The following is an 18,757-nucleotide window of genomic DNA, read 5'->3' on the forward strand; positions in this document are numbered from 1 at the left end:
ACCTTTCAGTGATTATACATTTTCCTCTCATTAGTTCTGTAATAGAAATATATTTAAGTATTTTATAATCTGTTAAGACACTCTGTTTTATTAGTGTAGTACTAGGCAAACTCGTTCCATCAAAGCCAATTATAGCAAATCATCTTTCCCCTAGAGAATTACAATAAGACCGGTAGGAAGCGGCGTACAACGTCGACTTTAACAAAGTCTTCTATATAACTTGTTGGTAAAAAGCCTTCGCTGCGCGTGTCTGTTTATGGTATCCACTCGAAAACCTTTGAGCCCCAACGGTCTTCTATTCTACGCACTGTAGCCTGCCCACTGATACTTGTAGCTTGTATTCCGCAAATTATATATTTAAATAATTGTAATGAATACAAAATTTAAATTAAAGAGTCGTGTTCCTAAAACGTTAACTAGCTCTTGTAGTGGACTTCGAGGCAACAATTGGGGTTAAGAGTACGCTCTCTAGCTCGTCTTTGCTAAATATGTACGAACTTTGCCAACGATACATTAAGTAAACTTACACACTTCTAAGTATATATAAATAAAAATGAATCATCGTTGGTATTGTTTAGTATACTTGTACAACTCGTCCAGGTTCTCAAGGAATGAAAGATAAAATAACCACTTTTCTTTTTCCTTACAAATCACAGGGTAAATTAAAATAATTAACCTCGATGTCAAACATTTGACTCTAAAAATATGTACTGTTATGCATTACAATGATAATGTCATTATTTCTAGTCCCCCAGTATCCGAAATAAAAAAGTATATTTTTATTAAGAGATTAAATTAATAAATAAAGTACTTTGAAATACTAATTTTATCTGGTTTTCTATTGGCATATGAAGCAGTTAATAGAATCTAAAAATAATATATATTTAAAAATATGCAACGAGCTCTTCATAAAATCTATAATATATATCTATATCTAATAGGACTAGTTTCTTCAAAAGTAGGGTTATTTTTAAATCGTTTCATATTTCACTTTAAGAAAGTTTATAAAGTATTTTATAACATATTCAATAAAGTAGTCAAGGAGCCAGTTGTAGCTTTTATACCATAGTTTGCTGACTCCTGGTTTAGTAAATCCGCTACTTTATTTCATAAATATGTAAAAAAACCGTTTATACAGTCAATTTAATATATTTAGCAAACAAACAATAATTGACCGTGTTATTGTTGAACATTTAAAATCATTGTTTATAATTAATTACCGTTAATTACCACTTGGAATTCTTTTCGATTATTTCTATAGCTGATTGTATAACCGGTAATAAGAGTAGGCCAAGGCTTTTTTTGCACATAGAATGTTGCACGATAAGAAAATACATAAACGTCGCTTAGGAATGTCGCTAATTATATGGTTTGTAGGTTAAAAAACGCAGTGCATTTGCTTACACTAATCAAATATTTGAAAGAAAATTATTTTGACTCCCAAATACAGCTTGTGTTTTAAAAGCCAATATAAATATACTCTATAAATATAAACTCAAATGTAATTTAATTCTTTATCAATGACAACAATTTCTTTGAAACTTGCCTTTCAAAATTTCATATTAATACTTCCATTATAATATAAAGAGAATTTGAAATATTCTCATTTAATTTAACTTCCCATTAGGGATATTCTCTGTTATAATTAACACGATATATGTAAAACATACACACGTTAGCTTATTGGAATATTTTTACTTGTTTTATTGTTTATTCATTACTTCTTTGGTAGTTTAGTTTAGTCGTTTAAGAGACAAAATATTCGGTTACTGTTAATAATATCCTCCCGCATAATTACGCGTCCGTGACATTTTTGTTCGTATGCATCATCAGGAATGCAGTTCCACTTGAAAAGTTTAACTACCGGTTAAGTCGATGGTAATCCTAAATACATTAAGCAACTTCTGCTTCATCGATAATTAAACATTAAGGTGTGTTTACTAACGTATATATACAGCCAATATAAAATGTTTAATTTAACGACTATTTTTTTCCTTCAAATATTTTAACAGACCATAGAGAGTATAAACTTGAACGACTTTTTTTTAAATAATAGCGTTCATAATTATTCTCTCACTATTTGTTATTACAGAATATATATTTAGTATTCACATAAGTTTTCACTCAACTAGTATAAACGGTCATACACATTCTCCACTCCCAAAAGTTTATACTGGTAATCAATTATAGGTGTAAAAGCTTTAAAGGGATTAATGTACAGATTTTTTTCCGTCAATTAATTTACAGAAAAAAGCTTCGCCCAAAACAAATAGTTTAAGAAATAATAAATAACGTAATGATAATCATGAAGTAAGAAAAAGTGTTCTCAACATTCGAATTAATACATTTTAAAATTATTTATTATTCACAATCTGTCCCTGCTGGCTTTATACTGCCAAAAGTTATTGGACTGTCGCATTACAATAGTTTTCGAGTGTTCACTTTATACAGGGTCATTGGAAATAATTGTAAAGGCTTATTTAACTCACCCCGTATCAAAATTAAATCATTGTTATGAATAAATATATTTACAAATATAACTTGTAAATTTAATTTTCTACCTCTTCTTTGCCCTGGCTTTATTAATGTTCTATACAATATTAAAACCAATATGTAGTTTTACTTCATCAAATAATTTCAGAAATTATATGAGTACAGTAACCTAATTATTGACTGAAACTAGCACGTGTGACACTTTAAATATCACACGTATTAAATTTAAGAAAAATCAATATCAATCAATTGGTAACTTAAAAAAACTTATTTCCTATGGCTATGTAGTATATAAAAAAGATAGCACTTTTCATTTTAAATGCCATCGTTTGTTTTTAAAAAAAAGTTTAATGCGGCAAGCGCAGCGTAAGATATCTACCTTCAAGGTTGATAAGACGACCTTGTCAAGGTCGTCCGAAGACGCTAGATGCAGACTGCTCGTAAACGGTGCTATTGGAATTCTGTGGAGACCTATATCCAAGACTAAACGACTTACTACTAAAATTATTGCATTTAGTAATCGAAGTAAAATGTGGAAAGAGGTATTTGAAAATAATAACGAAATTAAAACATTTTTTTTTTCAGGTGTAAAATTGGTGTCAATCGGTGCTGAAGAAATTGTTGATGGCAACTTAAAGATGACACTCGGTATGATCTGGACCATCATTCTAAGATTCGCCATTCAGGACATCTCCGTAGAAGAAATGACCGCAAAGGTGTGTGCGATTTTGAAATTTCAGTAAAAATCATTATAATATTATCTTAAAATAACCTTCATATTGGATCACTGAAACTCTTCTAAATGATCTCGTTTGACCATTTTGAAGGTCGCTGTAGCTAGAGAAATGAGAACGCAAATAAAATACTGGTGGAAAATACGCGTATATATGTGACACTACTGGCGTAGTAAACATTTTTGTTCTTTAAAAACCTTGGTAACTACGTTATTTTACGAGTAAGGCGTATCAACTTTCATCGAGTGAATATTCTAAGTTAGATATATAGAACGATATGATTTGTAAATAAATGAACAGCCAGCTCAAATATCTTATAGCTATAATGTTAAAATTAAATTTGTTATAATTGTATGGTGTTTTATAATGGTAATTGAAATGATGCAATGTATACGTAAATATGTAGATATATGTAAGTATGTCTTTTTCAATTTTTAACTTCAAACGTGAGATACTTAAGTGTTTTAGGTTGTTTCGGCTTTTTCAAATAAGGTCCGTCAGTAAATTTTAGATTTACACAGTTAATTTAAAGTTTAACTTAACTCGTACTTAAAATTGTTCTTTATAAAATTACAGGAAGGTCTACTCTTATGGTGCCAGCGTAAGACTGCGCCCTACAAGAATGTCAACGTTCAAAACTTCCACCTGTCGTTCAAGGACGGTTTGGCCTTCTGCGCTCTCATCCATAGGCACAGGCCCGACCTGATTGACTACAGCAAGCTCTCTAAAGATAACCCACTCGAGAACCTTAACACGGCCTTCGATGTGGCCGAGAAGTACCTCGACATCCCCCGCATGTTGGACCCTGACGGTAAATATTCTACTTTTATTTACGATAGACCTTAAAAATAGTGCATACGTTATTAAAAGCACTTTTTCAATTTTGAATATATAAACTGATTAACAGAAAAGAAAACAGAAACGATAATAAAAGTAAAAGCTGCAGTATATAAACAAAAGTCAAATTACAATTTACTTCATAAGAAAGGGTATCTTGGTAATTTTGCTATTGGCACAAAGGCTTCTTCTTTGTGCCAAAATTAAGTAATGAAGAGTGTGTTGTACCTGACAAATCTCTGACGGTTTGGTGCGATTTATACTCCAAGAACATCCCTGCTACCTGACGATGTTTTTCTCAAACATTTTCGAGCAATTTTGAAGTAATCAACACAAATGTGAGCTTATTGATAATTGAACCCGCCCGTCACGGTGCTAAATATGGCTATTAAATTTGGTTACTTCTTATGCCACTGCTTATTTAATAAGAAAAGAATATTACGATTTATCAACACCATTAAAATATTTTAATAATAAAGATTTAGTTTTGTTTTTCGAAATTTAAGCCCAAATTATAGTAATAATGTAAATAAGTTGTATGTGTTATCGTAATTATAATATTATTAAATTTTATGTTCTAAACTCAAACTTAAGTCATTATCAGGAACAGGAAAAATAATTCACGGCACATCAAAGCTAAATGTATTAATTGGATTTGAATATTTACATTGGGCATGACTGAATATTGCAGACCTCATAAACACGCCAAAGCCGGACGAACGCGCCATTATGACCTATGTGTCATGTTACTACCACGCGTTCCAAGGCGCGCAACAGGTATAAAAAAATGGCTGCCGCTACCGCCTCCCGATGAAACCTTAACGCCAGGCCTCCGTGTGTCACTTATAGCATGATTCGAAACCATTATCAAAAATTAAACCCTTTTGATTTTCAAACCATATACCATGTTTTGATATACGCTCCACGATAAGTGGTTAAAACTTAGTAACAAGCTAAATTTTATTGTAGTGGCTTACCGTCAATAACTCAATGTACATTTTACAAACAGAATGCTTGTAATTGTGATCGTGTTTCATCCTTGTTTATTCCACTATTATACGAGCTATAATTTATTCAATTCACTCCCTCCATTTTAAAACGGTTTAAATGCGATAACGATTTATCAGACATTCAATATTCGAAAGTCAATAACTTCTAACGTAAATACGGGTAATACTGACTCATCAATAAGTTTGTATATTGTTAGCAAGGCTACTCGGCCGATAATCAATTGTCACGCTATTAACCGCAAGTCGCTCCAAGGGCCTTAGAAAGGGCTATACTAGTAATTTCTTTGCGAGGTTTATTAATGAATTCAAAGAACCGTAAACTAACGAAAGCAAACGACATAATCCAGCGGTTTGATAAGTTGAAATGGCAGCGGGCAGAACATAGCGTGCAGAACAGATGGTAAGCTCAGGATGTCCACCCACAACGTGGACAGACGACCTTGTTAAGGTCATCAGAAGACGCTGGATGCAGGCTGTTTCTATAAGGAGGCCCACATCCAGCAGCTGAGCTATTTTACTCCTAATGTAAATTATTTGAGATTAATACGTAAACATCTATATACCCAATTTTTGGTTAATATATTTTTAAACGCACGTTATATCGCAATTAAACCTACTTAAAATAATTCCTCGATTATGCTCTCACTTTAATGAATCCCCCGCAAGCATTCTTTTTGTTTGAAAATAAATAAATCGCATGTCCACTAACCCATTGTGCCCGCGTGACGCTCGCTAGATCTGCAGAACACAGCGATGCCCGACGAGCGTGCTGTCATGACCTACGTGTCCTCATATTACCATTGCTTCTCGGGCGCTCAGAAGGTTTGTATGTACCACAGGTTATTTGAGAAAAGTATAACTATTTATTAAGTAAGATATCTTCTATATTGTCAGAGAAACTCCTAACCTAAGTAACAATTAAAAAAAATTGTGCAATGTCAGCTTAGCCTGTATTATATTGGTGATTATAAAACATTTCGGTTGTAACAAAAATGAAAGTATATATATGTTATGTACGAAACGTTTGATGGTATATAATCCTATTGAAATCAAATAACAATATATAGAATAATCTATGTTTTTACAATCTTATATTAAACAATTATGGTTCTTTGAATACAGCTGCAAGTTATTTGGGCCAATAACTATAATACAGAAAAACGTAGATAAAATTTAAACATTAGAATCATCTGCATAATTTTGTATTTCGTAGTAAAAATCAAAAAATGTATCACCTGGTTTCTTAACAAACATTGATTAAGAGAGTAAATAAAAAAATCATGCTAATAAACCAAATCACAAAAATTAAATAACATTTTAATAAATGCTAATTCTAACGACTCATTAATGTAGCATGCTTTTATGTTAATTGCTTTTACTATTTGTAAATAAAAAATATGTAAGAAATACCGGTAATGTGAAATAATTCACTATTATATGATAACAAGCAACAATGACGTAAAAATCAAAAATCATGTTTTGGATTCTACATGTTGACTGCTTAGGTACAGTCTTATAAGTCTTGGAAATCAATAACGTAGGTTATTTAATAACGCCGCGGTTTTGTTGGCCTCACAAAACAAGCAAAAACAGCCATTGTCGTGAATTTTTATTAATAAACAAACATCCTTATAAGCTTCAAAATAAGGCCCTTAAGCACCGTTAATGATGCATTATTGGTATAAATGGTATATCTTTAGCACTACTAGTACTAGAAAGCGGATCACTAATAAATGTTTATAATAACAATATAAAATTAAGAGTGATTGTGTAATCTCTATTTATTTATTAATATCAATTATAAAGCTTTATATTTCGCAGTACCTTCCACTATAATTTATAATAATTTTTATCTTAAAAAAGGCTGAAACTGCCGCGAACCGCATCTGCAAAGTTCTCAAAGTCAACCAGGAGAACGAACGTCTCATGGAAGAGTACGAGCGTCTTGCCAGCGATGTAAGTATCCAAAGTTTATTTAAAACAGAAAATAATGCTATCTTATCAAATTAAATTTAATGTTTATGATATGAATAATTTTATTGAACCAAATTCCAATCAGATAGTGACCTATCTACTATACTACTATCAAAGATCCAATATTCAATAGCTAAATACCTGATGAATTTCTTTTATTAAAAATTAATAGAAGAAGTCTTAATGAATAACTAAGAGCCACATTACATAAAAGACACTGCTTTCGTCGTCTTTACCAACGCACAAGCAAGTATAGTTTGTCGTCTCGCTCGCACATACACGCACATGATTATACGAAACACAAGCTTATCACAGTAGTCCTGGAACTCTGTTGATACAAATGTGATTACCATAAAAACCGAAACATTAACGTATTGTGGATACGCACCAGAATATTAACAATACCCTTTTTTGTTATTGGTTGAAAATGTCATCATACAAAAATGTTAAAGAAAAATAATTTTGCGCAGCTATTGGAATGGATCCGACGCACTATGCCATGGCTCAACAGCCGCCAAACGGACAACTCGCTTGCCGGTTGCCAGAAGAAGCTGGAAGACTACCGTACTTACAGGTAACTTATTTCTGCACTGCAATAATGAAGTAAGGATGTGTTTACATGTATATATCGTTTAGACAGAGCGGACTCGAGATCCTACTATAAATTACTCCTGTTTATGAAAATTAAAGAAAGATGCTTTGGTGTGTCGGCAATAAACAGATTGGTATGCCATTTCTGTCGACCGTCAGAACGATAGTAAAAATATATAAATACCTTAACTACTTGAACACGTTGTAAAAATTATTTGCATGTAAACTCATCTTAAGATTTCTTTGTAATTATTGACATCTATATTTTGTCTCGTTCTCTTGCTTATAAAAGCGAAGTTGAAAGATCGCTCGCTGTTGACTATCCAGCGAAGAAGATATTTAATATGCCAAAATAGAGAATATGGTATTAATTTAGAATCAATTTCCATGGACAGGCGTAAACATAAGCCACCGCGTGTGGAGCAAAAGGCCAAACTGGAGACCAACTTCAACACCCTGCAGACCAAACTGCGTTTGAGCAACCGACCTGCTTATATGCCCACTGAAGGCAAGATGGTATCGGTAAGTATTTAACAAATCATTACGTAATAATCTTCTACCAATTTTTAAATACACCTTTTAAGAAATTTCAGTTAAAAATATATGTTTAAACATTGTTTGTGTGATACAAATTATTTTTGGTTTTCCGAATTTAGGACCGTATGTTCTATAAAGTTATAAAAACCGTTAAGGTTAACAGCACCAAATATTACTTAACACGTTATTTTGTTCTTGTCTACTTACAATGCTAAGATGAATTAGTAATATTTACACGTTACTGTTTGGAGAGGGTTATGCTCGGGATTTATTTACAAAATCCGATCAAGAAAAAGATCTGTTGATAAAAGAAAATAACTGACAAATCCCAGGATATTGACGAGTTGAAGTAGGAGTGGTCAGGTCACCTAACGCGCAAATGGCCATTCGAGCTTGAACCACACACACACACGTCAATCAAGATGATGTTGATCAAAGTAGAAATGAATACTGCGGTATCACCGCTCATCTAAAAGATACCCATCTGGATAAATGATATAATTATAGTAAAAATTAATTTTACACTGTATATTTAGGACATCGCTCAAGCGTGGAAGGGTCTTGAAATCGCCGAGAAGGCTTTCGAGGAGTGGCTGCTTAGCGAGATGATGCGTCTTGAGCGCTTGGAGTATCTCGCACAGAAATTCAAGCACAAGGCTGACATCCATGAGGACTGGACAAGAGGTCAGTTTCACAGAATTAAATTCATTAAAAGTACTTCTACAAATATTTGAAACGATACTTTTTCATAAACATACAATTTGGGTCAGATTTTATACCAATTAGTAAATTAAATATTGTAATTGTTTTGTACGTGCCTGTTGTCCGATAAACCTTATTCAATCTTTTTATAAACTATTGAATTAAATTTTAAATCATAATATTAGTAAGTATTTGAGATTTTTTAATGATTTTTAATGAGATTTTTTATGAGAAATTAATTTATATTTTATTATAAATTTAAAGATTGAAATGATTTCATTTTATATTATGCCTAAACTAGTTTTTCCTGTTAAAATATTATTTAATTGAAATAAATAATTAATTAATTAAATTCTGCGACACTGCATGAACGCTTGTCGCATTAAGACATAGATGGTACAGTAATGCTTGCCTACTACTGTTTGATGACAGATTTAATCACCTCTGGTCTGTGTTCTAACCTAGATAAATAAATAAAAACATGAAATTTAATGTTCTGTTAATAACGGAGTAAAAAAATATTTATCCTTAGGTCTAAAGTAAGAGGCCCAAGCGAACTCACGGTCTTAAATAAGGCACCCCCTGCACTCGGCCATCTCCAATCCGAGGAAACTAAATGACTATATATAGCAAATATCTCAAAAATCTTACCGTGTTTGTCACATAGTTTACTGTGTTTTGCCGTGTGTGTGCAGGGCCTTGTTGATCACTTCATACCAGTTCTTTTGGAAATCAATAGTGGCGGCCTATGTCCGAATTGATGATGATTTAAAACCAATTCTTTGTGGTTCAGGCAAGGAAGAGATGCTGCAGTCGCAGGACTTCCGCCAATGCAAGTTGTATGACATCAAGGCGCTGAAGAAGAAGCACGAGGCGTTCGAGTCCGACCTCGCCGCGCACCAGGACCGCGTCGAGCAGATTGCTGCCATCGCGCAGGAGCTCAAGTACGTTATATTAAGTTAATTTATTATATTATCTATGAAAGTTGTTTTAATGTGTTAATGATCAAATTATGAATAATTAGTTACCAAATTTCCGTAACATAATTAATAACACTAAAAAGTTATGATTTTTTATTTATAATATATTCTATAAACAGAGATCAGATATATATTTATCCAAATTTAATTTTTGCAAAAAGGCGTCATTGAATACCCCTAAAGATATTACTATTTAGACCTCTTTATTGTAAAAAATATTATTATTACAACTATTTTTAATAATTTATGAGTCACAATCATCGTAATAAGTCCACTGCTGGAAGCAGCCTGTATAACAGCGTCTTCCGACGACCTTGGCAAGATTGTCTATCCGTCTTACGCTGCGCCTGTCGGCCTGTGATATCCTCTTCAGAACTTCAAGGTCTGCCCCACTTCCTCTTGCCAATCTTCTAGAATTTGTTGATTTTCCGATTCGATGTCTTAGAGCACCTATCAATTCCGAGCATAGCCCTCTTCAAGCAGTAATGAGTATGTATTACTAATTCTTATTGACGTTCTAAGAACAAAATAACGTGTTAAGTAATATTTTGTGCTGTTAACTTTAACAGCTGTTCTAACGTTATAAAATAAACGATCGCACATTAGGAAAACCTCAGATTATATTAAAAATATCTTTATTAAAGTAGGCATATTTGAATAGTCGATTATTTTAACATTTAAGTAGTAAGCTGCCATCGGCTCAGGAGACTGATCTGCCCAGAAGAGCCGACAAGAAACTAGAAGTTGTTCTTTTTAAATGAAATTTTACAGTTTTTGATGTATACATTATAGTATCAATCATGTAAATAAGGCTTGTCGTTGCATAACATTAATGGTAACCGTGTTCCCCAGCACGCTGGAGTACCACGAGGTGGGCGCTGTGAACGCTCGCTGCCAGCGTATCTGCTCGCAGTGGGACCGACTGGGTGCTCTTACTCAACGCCGCCGACTTGCCCTCGACGACGCCGAGCGCGTGCTGGAGCAGATCGACCTTCTGCACCTCGAGTTCGCCAAACGCGCTGCACCGTTCAACAACTGGTGAGTTATACTTGCCTGACTGTCCCATAAGTTAGGTTAATAACACCTACAATGTAATTAAAAGGACCTACACACAAAAAGCCGCTTCATAACCCTATACACTTCCAAGTTTAGCAGAAGAATAAGTTTCTGTATTCTTCATTAATTCATATATATATTAATTATCCACATAAGATCTTTTAAAGTGACCACTTGAGTACGTTATAAGAAGACTGCCATAAGAGCCCAATGTGTTAGAAACCAGAATCGAGTTGATCTTCCCTATAATGTTGTTTGGACTTAAAGCTGTGAGGGTTCCAAAAACGCTTCAATCTAATAAAAGTCCACAAAAAACTCAAACCAGGCTTTTAAGTTTATTTTATGGTCACTTTAAAAATTATATTTTTTGGCATTATATACTAGTTTTTGTTTATTCGCGAATTTGTGAATAAAATAAAGAATTTGCGTATAAACTTAAGGTTGGACGGCACCCGCGAGGATCTCGTGGACATGTTCATAGTCCACACTATCGAGGAGATCTCCGGCCTGATGGACGCTCACGCTCGCTTCAAGGCCACTCTCGGTGAAGCCGACAAGGAATATCAGGTAAATGCTCTCACAGACTTAAAAAGTAAAGCAGCAGTAAAGCAATGAGGATTTTGTAGATTAATATCTCATTGGCAAATATTATACGCTTGTACAGTAACCAATTCTTCATAGACACATAACCCTTCTAGATAGAAATGTTGCTAGAGTTTCTTTTAATACTTCACCCAGCGCTACTAGATTTCCAAAGTGGTATTAACGTTAGCCAGGTAATAATCACCGGGCGCTCTTGTGACCACCCAAGCCGAGGTCCTGTCACTAGGGCCCTTGAACCTAGTCACTCGCGGCCTCAGCTGCGGCTTCTTAATCTGGTAATATGGTAATATGTAACGGCCTGAGCTGAATTTCCCTCGGAAGCCCATGAGCTTCACTGCTTTGCTTGGCGTCCTCTGCCCCCTCAAAACAACGGAATATTATACCATTTGGATAGTAGTGACAGTACGACCCAAAAACACACACACACACATATATATATATATATATATATATATATATATATATATATATATATACATACTGTTTGGAAAGTAAAATTCTTAAACTATATAATACACGGTGTGATAAAAACATAATGTTGTTTTACAGGCAATTGTGAATCTAGTACACCAGGTGGAATCCATCGTGAAGCAACACCAAATCCCTGGAGGCTTAGAGAACCCTTACACCACTTTGACCGCTCACGTACGTATCTACATTTGTCATTTAATATATATTAATGGAAACAATTATAGTCATTATTACTTTAAATTCATTTTAAGGACCATAAACAAGGGAAATAATACACAAGTTATATTTACATCAGGGAGATGGCAATCATTGTGAAAGTTAATTAAAACGAATAAAAAATATATTGTATCGCAGACAAGTAGCGTTATTATTGTTAATTAATTTCGTGACAGGAATTGAACCGCAAGTGGTCGGATGTGAGGCAACTGGTGCCTCAACGCGACGGAACCCTGGCCGCGGAGCTTCGCAAACAGCAGAACAACGAAACCCTGCGCAGACAGTTCGCAGAGAAGGCCAACGCTGTGGGACCCTGGATAGAACGACAGATGGACGCCGTCACCGCTATCGGCATGGGCCTGCAGGTATATTAACATTTTGCACATATCATAAACTACAAGAGAACAAACCGACCCTTATATATAGACAGCATCCAAAAACTAAAAATAGTAAAAAAAGAAAAAGACCTAGACGCTTACTGGACATATTTCGTCTTTAGGTCGTATAATATATTTAAACTTAGGATGGAACCTTCAGTGCTGGACATAGCCCCAATATTCTTCTTGAGCCTGTTGGAAGCTACCTCTATTCAGCGTCTTTCCCCGACCTTGACTTGGTCGTTTGTCCAGCTTGTGAGACGACATCCAACGATGCACTTCCGGGTTCGCAGCCTCCACTTTAGAACCTTTTCAGTATACCGTTAATATCGCGCTCTCCTTTGAACTCACCTCGTGGTAAAATTAGTAACAGACAGTGATTTGATTTTTAAACAAAGAATGGAACAATGGTCAATTAAAATCTTTTTTCAAAGTCATTATTACAGCCGTAGGATGTAGAATGTCACTGCTATTTTTTTTAATTCTTCCAATACATATTGTGAAATTAAGTCCACAAATCAAGTGATTATTTTAATAGTAAATAGATTTATGTTTTAAACTAGGGAAATGATCTAATATCACTTTTCAATATTCTTAGATATATATATGTATGTATTATATATATATATATCTCAATGAAAGAAGTAACATAGCACAGTAGATTGGTAAGTTGAAGGAGCAGTGCAGACTACATAATGCAAAACAGAAGGCTCTTGTGTCCGTTAGAATCTGCAGATGAAAATTCAAATTGGCAAGTGAAGAACAGTTGAAATTACGGTACAACGCTGGACATAGGCCGATTCCGTCAGGTCCTATTGAAAATTTACGAATTGGAGGTCAAAGTTCAGTAGTGGACTTCCTGAAATGATAATGATTACATTTATATCAAAAAGCTGCCAGAGATGCTCGGATTGTTCAGATAAACAAAATGTTTGCATCGCGTTCTAGGGCTCACTAGAAGACCAGTTACGACGCCTGAAAGAGTACGAGGCCGGCGTGTACGCCTACAAGCCGCACATCGAAGAACTCGAACGCATCCACCAGGCTGTACAGGAGGGCATGATTTTCGAAAACAGGTGACTAAAAATTGTTTCTTTTTTTAACTGAATGTCAAGGAACTCTGTTTGAGCCGTCGTATACGTATTTAAAATATTCCAATCGCTTTTTATTGATAGACAAACATTACTGGCACTTCAGAACACGTAAGAATTACAAGTAATATAAGAAACTACAGAAGTTTATCTATTGACTTGTGACTTTATCGTCATTTCCAGATATTCGCAGTACACGATGGAGACATTGCGCGTAGGCTGGGAACAACTTCTCACATCCATAAACCGCACCATCAACGAGGTGGAGAACCAAATCCTGACGCGCGACTCCAAAGGCATCACGCATGAACAGCTCAACGAGTTCCGTGCCTCTTTCAACCACTTCGACAAAAACCGTACCGGTAATATTTCAAATGAGAAAACTCTTTATTCAACATACAATGAATTATTATTTTGTTGACGTCACGTTGAGCTTATCGCCTGGTCAGGTAATATACCTCTAACTTGAGAAGAACAAGCAAAAAGAACTCAGAGATAGGAGCGGCGTAAGTAAACTCTCCACTAAATGTACCGACGACAAAGTCAAGGTAACACAAGACCGGTCTTCATTACGGTCTTTGGCGGCTATCTGTTAAAGAATATGATATTAAATACCTTGAAATAGCTTGAAGGCAAACACATTTTAGGTAATTTACAGAGTGGTAACCCTTAACAGCTCAAAGAATTGCTGTTTTTGCTGCAATTCTTTCTCAAGATTGATTTTTCTTTAACAAAAGGTTCAATTTATTACATTACAATTTAGAGACATTAAATGGAGATTGTATTATAATACCATACGCTAATGAATAATTTATTTTATGAAGTGGCGAGAAAGGTAAAACAAGCTTATCTTTATTTTTTGTGCAAACCTTATGTACATTGTTATTATTCTTATATATGTTAGATAAAACCTACCCTTAAATATCTAACTGATTCAGGCGTTACTTTGCGGAAGTCTATCCTAAGTAAGAAAAGGGCTAATATATAGCTACTTCCGCTATGTATGTGCATAGCGGAAGTAGCCTTTATAATCCTTGAAAAAAGTCCTCGAAAACATGTTCCAACATCATGATCAAGTCAACCACTGGAAGCGTCTTGCAAAGATCACCACGATAACTGTTCTTGCGCTACTCACTTCCAGCGATATTCCGCGTCCCTAACCATGTCATCAGTCCAACTTGTTGTGGAAATTCGGACGTTCAAAGAAGATTAGTACAATATAATAATATTTGTGTATTGCACAGGACGCCTCGCCCCCGAAGAACTGAAGTCGTGCCTCGTGTCTCTCGGCTACAGCATTGGCAAAGACAGGCAAGGAGAACTCGACTTCCAACGTATACTCGCCGTTGTAGACCCTAACAACACAGGTATGTATTGTAATTATGAAATGGTAAAACAAAATTTTAATTTAACGAGTTTCATTATCATCATCATCATTTCAGCTGATGGACGTCCTCTGTTGGACAAAAACCTCTCCAATAGATTTTCAGTAGGACCATTCAACGCTGCGCTTTGTAATATAATGTTCCATAAATTATTTTTCGATTGAATTTTATAATTAAGCCTTTGTATTAAAAGGGTTCTATTGCTTATTAAATATGATGTAATAATGCATTTCATTATTTATTTTAAATATGCAGGCCAACAGCAAAACGCAAAAGTTTACATTAGTGTCATATAACTTATGGTTGTCTGGGTGAAATACGGTCGTGTGATAAGGTGAAGATTGTACTTCTCCTATGTGTATTTCTCTGTTATGCAACTATGTATATGCTCTAACGTGTACAATAAGACAATTAAATTTAAACAAACATAGTACAAAACTAAATATGTTTGTCTGCAGGCACACAGCCATGGTTATAATTTTGCTAGTTTATATCTAAATGTTTATAAATAAATAAAACATAACTTAATATCAAAGGGCTGTCTTAGTAATAAATTATTAAATTGGCATAGGAACACTTTATTGTTTATTCAAATCATTGTATACTTTCATTACAATGACATTACAGGAAGATAACATTTTATTAATTATATTTGATGATATTGTATATATATTGCTTCAGACATTTACAATGAGAGATATATGAGCATCTAACTCAAGGTTTGTCTAACTTTTTTATTTCTATTTCCAAGGTTACGTGTCATTTGATGCATTCTTGGACTTCATGACCAGGGAGTCCACCGATACAGACACTGCTGAACAGGTCATTGACAGCTTCAGGATCTTAGCTGGTGATAAGGTAAATTACAAGTTACAGTAGAATATTTATTTTATAATTACAAAAACATGTCTGTTTAAATCTGTTCAAATACGACATGAAAACATCTACTTGTAATACTAAGCGCAGGACAGATAATAAACAATACATAACTTTGATATCTGAATTTTGAAAATGCTTTTTTTTTTCATGAATAAGTTATTTACTATTTCTGAAACTGCGTTTTGTATAGTGTGTACACATTTACGGGCAAGAATTGAACTATACATTTACCTTTTACTCCTGTATCCAATCATCCTGTATACTTCATTTCAACAGCCGTACATAACGGCGGAGGAGCTCCGTCGTGAACTGCCGCCTGATCAGGCAGAGTACTGCGTGGCGCGTATGCCGCCTTATCGTGGTGTTGGAGCCCCGCCCGGAGCCCTAGACTACATGGCCTTCTCCACAGCCCTCTACGGAGAGACCGACCTCTAGGTATACATTACGCTACATTAATAGAAATAAAAACAACATCGTAATTTATAACATGTTTATTCACCAAAAACTTACTCAAACATGTTTTATGTGATGGATAGAGACTGCATAAAAGAAAATGCATAAAAAATCTCTTGAGTACCTATGGAAAATAGGTTTCGCAACGCAAGTAAAATGTAATCTTATATTTTTATTTTACACATGTGTAAACTTTACATATAACAATATGTTTAACTAAATTCATATTATTAATGTTAAAATACCTCAAATTTATAATTACTACCATCCGCTATATGATTTTCAGATAATAATTGTGTTATTCATCTTAAATCATCATCTTAGTTCCTATTTTTATTACATGTAGTGTTCACTTCTAGAAAGTCCTCATAGGTTTCTCATAAATATTTTTTATACTTATAAATTGTGTAATCAACTAGTTTAGTGAACTAAATATATTTTGTTATATTACTTTATTTAATAAAGGTACAACATAATATTTAATTTAGATACAGGTTTTATCATCAGAGAAGATCAAAGAAGTTTATGAAACATCAGTGAGAAACTTCATCAAATCTGGGTCGCTGCTATCCACCTACTAACAAACATGACCCGAAGCGAAGTGGTATCAGCATAACAACACAAAAATTATTTCTCTAATGTTGGCAGAAATCTCATAAATCGCCCTAATCTATTGCCAACATGGTGCAAACAATTTTTGTTAATTTTAGAAGTCTTATAAACAGTTCTGTATCAAATACGTGCAATGTTAAAACCAAAAATGTCATATCTTAACCAAGAAAACTCTTCTACTTCGTATAACGGTTTGGCTCAAATCAGAGAAATCATATATATGTCTACAATACACTATTTATATAATTAGATTTAGGTATTTTTATCTTTTGTACGAAATTGTCAGGAAAGTCACAAAACATTTATTTGTAAGTTAAACCTGGTGCTAATGTTAGGCTTCACTAATGTGTGACACCAAAAAACGTGAGGATGTTTTTGTTATATATCTTTTTTATTTTTTAAGCATACATTATTTATACAAGTTTAAATTTAATTACTGCCATTAGTAATTATTATGGTGGGTATCGCGATTGTTTTATGTTGCCAAATTTAATAAATGTTGCAGGGAAGTGTCACACAAATTATTTATATCATAGAAAGCCATACCTTGCCTGCATCTATTTATTTCGTCATTTGAATATCAGTTTTATAAAAATGTCGTTTGTGAGAGTATTTTGGAATGAGTACTCAAAATAAATGATCTGCCATATTTTTGTCTTTAATATTGACTGTGTTGTTAATCCAACCTATAATTTATATGAGGAAACAGTGGACGTAGATTAAGAATGAATTATGTGCCCAAAAACTATACTAACTCGAATGTACAGCTAATTTAATAAAGAGTTCTTAAACACAATTTTCGGTTTTTTCTTTCATTTAACACACTGGATCATCATTTTATCAGCTGAAGGACGTTCACTTCTGGACAAAGGCCTCCTCCATAGTTATTTACTAAATAAAATGTCACAAAGTATGCTCTGATCAATTATTTTAAGCTATCATCCAAACATTGGAATGTAAGTATAACATTAAAAAACAATTTATTAAACAAAGAACATGCATTGGTGGCAGTGAATTGTGTTCTTGGAAAACAAAGAGAGCATATGTTTAAGGATCGGAAGCGTCTTTATATTTGACGCGTCAAATTATTGTTATATTTAGTTTTTTTTTTATTTTATTTCATCAGTGATTTCAGTCTAACCCTTCTTGTTGGTTTTTTTCTATTTACTTCAATATTTAATAATGCTCTTTATCTATAAACTTTGAGAGTGTGTAAATCAAACAATGATAATAATATCCATGCTATAAAATAAATTATTTCCAAATATTGTTTTACTGTGGATTTTTTTTATAGTTATTATTGGAAAAAAATGCAAACTGTATCAAAAGATCACAGAAGAAATAACATGTAAAACTATTAAATACAAGGTGATTGGTAACAGATGTAAAAGCTTTAACGTGACGTAAGTATCATCATTTGCTGACTACTACATTCAAGCTATTCAAAAATTAATGGTTTTAGAAATAATGTGTAACATAATGTTAATATTAAAGAAAAAGCGTTTCCAAATTGAAGTCACCACAAATTAAAATTAATTATTATTTGCTATCTGTCCCTGCAGACTTTACTGCCAGAAGTTATTGACCTGTGGCATTCCTATAGTTTCAGAATAATCATTTAATACAAGATGATGTAACAAAGATGTAAAAATTTTTAGCTGACTAATAAATTAACTCTTTAAAGGTTTTACACGAATCACCCCATTAACATATGGAGAAAAATTTTGAAGTACTTAGAGAATAAGTTTTAAATGTT

The 18,757-nt window shown here is 33.7% G+C and overlaps 1 protein-coding gene across 3 annotated transcripts in view; it reads left to right on the forward strand.

Moving 5' to 3' along the window:
• Positions 1-17,797, forward strand: part of Actn (alpha actinin) — a 58,749-nt gene extending 40,952 nt beyond the window's left edge. Inside the window, exons 3-20 of one of the 3 annotated variants that reach the window (XM_068774549.1) lie at positions 3,079-3,209; positions 3,804-4,038; positions 4,756-4,841; positions 6,938-7,030; positions 7,519-7,622; positions 8,035-8,161; positions 8,713-8,860; positions 9,672-9,822; positions 10,711-10,896; positions 11,355-11,481; positions 12,067-12,162; positions 12,381-12,569; positions 13,530-13,657; positions 13,856-14,034; positions 14,917-15,039; positions 15,809-15,915; positions 16,213-16,371; positions 16,878-17,797. In XM_068774549.1, coding sequence (XP_068630650.1) covers positions 3,079-3,209; positions 3,804-4,038; positions 4,756-4,841; positions 6,938-7,030; positions 7,519-7,622; positions 8,035-8,161; positions 8,713-8,860; positions 9,672-9,822; positions 10,711-10,896; positions 11,355-11,481; positions 12,067-12,162; positions 12,381-12,569; positions 13,530-13,657; positions 13,856-14,034; positions 14,917-15,039; positions 15,809-15,915; positions 16,213-16,371 — 2,369 coding nt within the window. In that variant the 3' untranslated portion in view covers positions 16,878-17,797. Of the gene's footprint in view, positions 1-3,078; positions 3,210-3,803; positions 4,039-4,755; positions 4,842-5,810; positions 5,897-6,937; positions 7,031-7,518; positions 7,623-8,034; positions 8,162-8,712; positions 8,861-9,671; positions 9,823-10,710; positions 10,897-11,354; positions 11,482-12,066; positions 12,163-12,380; positions 12,570-13,529; positions 13,658-13,855; positions 14,035-14,916; positions 15,040-15,808; positions 15,916-16,212; positions 16,372-16,877 lie in introns of all 3 variants that reach the window. The other 2 variants (XM_068774555.1, XM_068774563.1) reach the window with 2 other exon arrangements.
• The last annotated feature ends 960 nt before the right edge of the window (positions 17,798-18,757 follow it).

This window comes from Battus philenor, unplaced genomic scaffold (genome assembly GCF_028537555.1).
Source record: "Battus philenor isolate CCGP_79_NKW_IND1 unplaced genomic scaffold, ilBatPhil1.0.hap1 SCAF_11, whole genome shotgun sequence".
In the NCBI taxonomy this organism is placed as follows: Eukaryota; Metazoa; Arthropoda; class Insecta; order Lepidoptera; family Papilionidae; genus Battus; species Battus philenor.